The sequence below is a fragment of the Mixophyes fleayi genome, chromosome 5 (assembly GCF_038048845.1).
Source record: "Mixophyes fleayi isolate aMixFle1 chromosome 5, aMixFle1.hap1, whole genome shotgun sequence".
NCBI classification, from domain to species: domain Eukaryota; kingdom Metazoa; phylum Chordata; class Amphibia; order Anura; family Limnodynastidae; genus Mixophyes; species Mixophyes fleayi.
The window spans coordinates 277,335,962-277,341,990 of NC_134406.1; the positions used below are offsets into that span (position 1 = coordinate 277,335,962).

Below are 6,029 nucleotides of genomic sequence, written 5' to 3' on the forward strand. Positions count from 1 at the left end.
TATTTTCCTACACACAGTAAACTTCCTGGGCCTGAGTCATTAAGGCATATATCCTCCGATTTTGAGCATATTGTACATAAAATCACTCTGACATGCCCAAAACAGGCCCATACGCCAGAAAGTGCAGCCGTCCGCTCCATCTACGTACACATAGGACACTTCCACCTACAATGTGGGGGGTGAATAGGGCTGAGAAGGGATGTTTGGCTGTAGTGATGGCGTGCTAGGCTCAAGCAGCCATGCCCAAAGCCTGCTCGGAGGGTCTCAAAGTTTCATGGTTTTCTGCCGTATCTCTTGCACCAGCTACAGGGCTAGTCCGGATTCCTAGTGATGTCAGTATCACATGCAGCTATAACATGTGTCTGTAGTCAGGAGCCATTGTGAAAATGTCTGTTACGTAAAGTCAGGGGCAGGCTGGCCCGGGGGGCCGTTCACTCTCACCGCTGTTAGGGCCGGGGAGTAGGCCGGCCCGGGGGGCCGTTCACTCTCACCGCTGTTAGGGCCGGGGAGTAGGCTGGCCCGGGGGGCCGTTCACTCTCACCGCTGTTAGGGCCGGGGGGTAGGCTGGCCCGGGGGGCCGTTCACTCTCACCGCTGTTAGGGCCGGGGGGTAGGCTGGCCCGGGGGGCCGTTCACTCTCACCGCTGTTAGGGCCGGGGGGTAGGCTGGCCCGGGGGGCCGTTCACTCTCACCGCTGTTAGGGCCGGGGAGTAGGCCGGCCCGGGGGGCCGTTCACTCTCACCGCTGTTAGGGCCGGGGGGTAGGCTGGCCCGGGGGGCCGTTCACTCTCACCGCTGTTAGGGCCGGGGAGTAGGCCGGCCCGGGGGGCCGTTCACTCTCACCGCTGTTAGGGCCGGGGAGTAGGCTGGCCCGGGGGGCCGTTCACTCTCACCGCTGTTAGGGCCGGGGGGCAGGCTGGCCCGGGGGGCCGTTCACTCTCACCGCTGTTAGGGCCGGGGGGTAGGCTGGCCCGGGGGGCCGTTCACTCTCACCGCTGTTAGGGCCGGGGGGTAGGCCGGCTGGCCGCCCCCCGGAGGCACTTTCGGCTGTTTTGTCCCCGATGCGGCCGTGTCAGCGCACAGGCGGACGCACCACATGACACGCGACGCGGCCGCATTGCGTGTCATGTGATGTGGCCGGCTGGGCGCCCCCCGGGCTGCAATCCGCCAGCCCGCGCTTGCGTAAAGTAGACATTAAGTGCAGCCTAATAAATGTTTTTTCAAAGGGGAAAAAAAATAAAATATATATAAAACTTTTTTTTCAATTTCCATATATACACATAAATGCCTATATTACTGATAGGTAACATTAATTGCATTCGTCCGAGATGTTATATTGCACATAGGTAGGTACATATCCTGCAGTGTCTGCTCTAGTACAGCAGAGTGAACCTACACCCACAGTCATCACCACACGTATCTTTAGATCCGTTCCTCTATCCTGCATATCAGTATGTAAAGCTGATTTACATGCGGTTTAAATCGAACGCGCGATGCACTTAGTACGCGTCGCGCCTTAATGCCTCAGGCCCCGTCAGTAACGCCATTGAAAGTCTCTTTGCAGAATATGGCTGATAACAGAACAATAGTCATCTCAAAAGCTGAGCACGCACACATCTAATTCTGTGTCTGGTGCTGGCCATGAAACTTCCAAAAGTATGCATTAAACAATGCTCAAATGCTGCACCCTGGTACTAGTGAGTGATCCTCATGGAGGGTATGTTTATTTATGCAAACACATAAAAACTTTCAGAAACTGTCCCTCTTCTGCAGCAACTGAAAAAAGGTTCTGCCCTCTAAACTTTCTGGGTGATTTGCCAACACTTTCCGCCTTCAGCCTTTCCACCATTTTTCGCTAATACATTCGAAGGCTCTGGAGAAAAGCCTAGCACCAGTTCTATAAAGTGTTAGGATCTCGAGTGTGCTCTGTGCTTAACACTTGTACATAAAACACTCAACAATAATCAGTATTCCAAAAATAATTTCATTTAGACAAAATATTATTACATCACAAGCACTTATTTCTCAGAGATAAATGGAAACTATACTTTGCAGCTGATTAAACGTATCCCGCTGGAGGAGGCTTGGAAAGTATAAAGTGCACTTTACGGATTTGAGACAGGATCATTATCGGCATCTCAGAGACCTTAATGTCACATTAATCAGTCATCCTGGTAACATCTTGTCTCTCTGTAGCAGACAGCTGGCAGTACGGATGGCAAGTGGCAGTGAGGAACATGGATCACTATGAAAACTTGGATTCCAGACATCTGAAGAAGGCGTCAGCACAAACTGAGCCACGCTGGGCACTTTAAGAAGATTTAAAAGCTCAGTGGCTCTAATGAGAATTTGTTCACTGGCTTCCTCTCCGTACACAGATATCATTGCTGAGCTCTGTACACAAGACCTCATCTTGGATAAGTAAAGCGAAACTCGGGGGATGAGGTCCTGGCTGCGGGATGCCAGTTTGGTAAGTGTCATCATAAGTGTGGTAATAACACGTGGTGAAGAGATGGCTGCACTGGATGAACTACGAAGCTGTGTAATCTCAAAAAGTAAAGCTTCCAGAACCTCAAAGAACCTGTTCACCTGCTCCACTGTGCATCTCTTGTCATAGGACACGGACATATACTCTCCCATGGCCCATACCACATGGGTAAAAAATGGTTCTTTACTATGGATGTTACCAACTGTGCTTATAAAGTCTAGCAACTCCCGGGAGAGCTCTACAACTACAGAGGGGTGCAGTCGGCACAGGTGAGGTAACTGAGAACTGAGAACTCTCTGGACATCAGCTTGGAATGTAGGCAAGTCATACAAGAGACCACTCTGTTCCAGAAAGGTCAATACTACTTTGTTGATCAAAGGGCCATCAGCAAACTTTGTGGTGATGCGGACATAAAGCTGAAGAAGACACGGAACAATTTGTGCGCACTGCAAAACACGAGAAGAACTCTTCTTATCAGTAAGGATCTGGCGAAGCAGGTTCATTCCTTCTGGTGGTGAACCATGCCAAGCCTCATTCCGCAACAGATATTGGAACATTGGCCTGTAAAACGGATGACGAAAGGCTTCTGTGGAGCATGAAGGAACCACTGAGGGGTCCATGGTGGATTTCTCTGTTGATAAAGGAAAGCTGTGCTGGACCTCCATTGCTGCTGTGAGACAAGGCAGGTCGAGCAGAGTGTGAAGCATCTCAATTGCAGAATCTGAATTCACAAGGATCGGAAGAAGAGCCATGAACTCCGTTATCAGTGACGGAGCATTCCATGCCAGAAGCTTCAGGATATTGGGGAAGCTTCCTCTGAAAGCCTCCACGTTCTCCGCCAGAAAGCTGCCATTAGTCCTGCAGAACCTGATAAACTGAAATGGTAACAGGGGCCGATGGAAGGAATCAGCTGGAACTTTGGTGAAAAGGTGTCTGTACACGGCTTCTGACTCCACAGCTGCAGCTTCGCTGTGATTTAGGTAGAACTGAGCAACGGGCAGCAGCACGGCGGCCAGAGAGGAGACCGAACAAAGCCTCCCATGCAGGATCTTCATGAGGGGCAGAGTGCGGTAGAGGAAGGACACATCCTGCTTACACAGAACGTCTATCAGAGTGACCGCCTCCACCAAGCAAGCTGTCTGGAGGTCTAGATCAGTCTTTTTAAGGGGCTTCCGGTTACACTGCTCGATAAGTCTCAGACAATATTCAAATCCCTTCTCTCGAAGACGCTCTCGCGGGGGCAACAGGCGGCTTGAGGTGGAAGAAGCGGAGACCATAGATACCACCGACCCCTCCACCTCTGACTTGTCTTCCGAGACGGCCAGCCCAGCTGTCCCATAATGCAGCAGCCAGCGGCGCAGCATGGAGAAGGACTGGATGTTCATCCACTGGTCCTCTGTGTACTGGTGGCCGGTGTTCAGCACCGTGAAGAAGTCTGTAGCGACGGCTCCATCCATCTCGGATATCAGGCCAGGTGATTTAAAGCGTGGAGAAGTGAAGAGGCTCCCCGGAGCCAAGGAGACCCCCGGGTGCACAGAGGTGGCATAGCGCAGCCAGTCGGCCATCTTCTTGCTGATGGCGTTGACGTTCTCCTCCTGCAGACTCTCCGGACAGGCGTTGGCAGCTCTCAGCAATAGGGCGAGGAGGGTTCTCTGGCCCTCAGGGGCCCGTGGCTCCAGGGCTCTGCAGATGCAAGGCCCAAGGGCCATGATGTCACTGTATGAGGCCGAGCTCAGTGGGAGGGTGTACAGGGAGGGCCCCAGCAGCGTGTGGCCCCTGGACACTGTGACCAGGGGGGAGGGGCACAGGAGGCACAAGATGGCCGCACACAGAGCCTGCACCTGAGCCGGGGCCCGGGGGCCACACAGAGTCTCCTGTAACTGCCCCACCAGTGCGGGCTCCAGGCGGCGGCGCCCTCTGCAGGCGGCCAGGATGAGGTGCAGCCTCCGCAGACTGTCCAGGCTCTCGGGGTCCCCGCTGTGCAGGAGGCTCCGGGTCCGGGCGCAGAATTTCTCCAGCTCCTCATCGCTCAGCTCCCGGGCCTGCCGGAGCAGACTGTCCGCCGCGGGACTGAACATCTCGTCGCACTTCCGGCTTCCGGTCACGGGGCAGTTTTATGTGCTTTATGGGCGTGCGCCCCGAAGAAACAAGATCCCTGCTTCCGGGTTCCAGGTCTGCCTGTGACCCCACTTCGTGTGTGCACCGAGATGTAGTTCCGGGTCCCTGACACTATTAGTGTTATATTATCATTATTGTCATATTATTATTACTGTTATATTCTTCTTCTTCTTATTATTATTATTATTAATGTAATATCATTATTACTGTTATATTATCGTTGTTATTATTATTATTATTATTATTACTGTTATGTTATTAATACTGTATTATTATTACTGGTATATTATTATTATTAGTTATATTATTATTACTGTTCTATTATTATTACTGTTGTATTATTAGTATTATTGTAATTACTATTACTGCCATTATTACTGTTATATTATTATTATTACTATTGTTATATGATTATTGCTGTTGTTATTGGCATTATTTGTATTATATTATTATTGCTCAGCTGCCTGTAACTTCCAGTTTTATACACTCCTCATGTACTTAGTATGGCCACAGCATAGACTGCTCTTTGTGACCTCACTGCACCTGTTTTCTATGGGATCCGCGAGTTGAGACTGTGCCGCCTGCGAAGGGCTCAGAATTTTGTGTCCTCTGGTGGGAATAGCTGAGCAGACCGGGGAGGGGGGTTCTATAATGCGTGTACAGACAAAGCCCCCAGCCTCAGCAACCTACCACTTAATGTGGGTGCTCTGGTTCTCCCGGCGCCTCCATATGGCTCTCACCATGTTCTGGGGTCAGTCAGAGCTATCAGCGTGCGCTCATTGACCTGGAAGCAGCGGAGGTGCTGCTACTGGAGTCAGACAGCCATATGATCATTTACCACTCAGGTATGTATGACCACGCAGTCAGGGAAATGACCGCCTGAGGTGGCAAATGCGGCCCACAAGAGCTTTTTTACAGTTGTGGAGGAGGTGGTGGTAATTACTTTCCTATACTTTCTGTGGGACAATTGTTTTACCGTTCAGGTGTATTTAATGGTTGTTAGCAGACAAAACAGAGCTGGAGCCATCATGAGACAGACATTGTAGTACATTATAACAGGGACAAATTGCCTCAATGTATCCAGATAGCTGCTCTGCAAAGGAGTCACTTCCTGTCTGCTAAGTAGCTGCTTTCTACATGTGAAACACACTGACACATCTATATATAGACACTCCACAAACAATGAAAGACATATGGGCAGCACGGTGGCTCAGTGGTTAGCACTTCTGCCTCACAGCACTGGGGTCATGAGTTCAGTTCCCGACCATGACCCTATCTGTGTGGAGTTTGTATGTTCTCCCCGTGTTTGCATGGGTTTCCTCCGGGTGCTACAGCAACACCCCTACACACTCCCCACTGTCTACAGCAGGGGTTGGCAACCTTTTTCTATCGGAGTGCCGGCTAAAAAATAGTCAAGCCCAGGTG

General features: G+C 51.0%; 1 protein-coding gene across 1 annotated transcript; it reads right to left on the minus strand.

Moving 5' to 3' along the window:
* Positions 1 to 1,962: 1,962 nt before the first annotated feature.
* Positions 1,963 to 4,593, minus strand: AP5Z1 (adaptor related protein complex 5 subunit zeta 1). The gene has a single exon (XM_075214254.1). The coding sequence runs from the start codon at positions 4,562 to 4,564 to the stop codon at positions 2,165 to 2,167; it is 2,400 nt and encodes a 799-aa protein (XP_075070355.1). The 5' UTR covers positions 4,565 to 4,593; the 3' UTR covers positions 1,963 to 2,164.
* Positions 4,594 to 6,029: the final 1,436 nt, after the last annotated feature.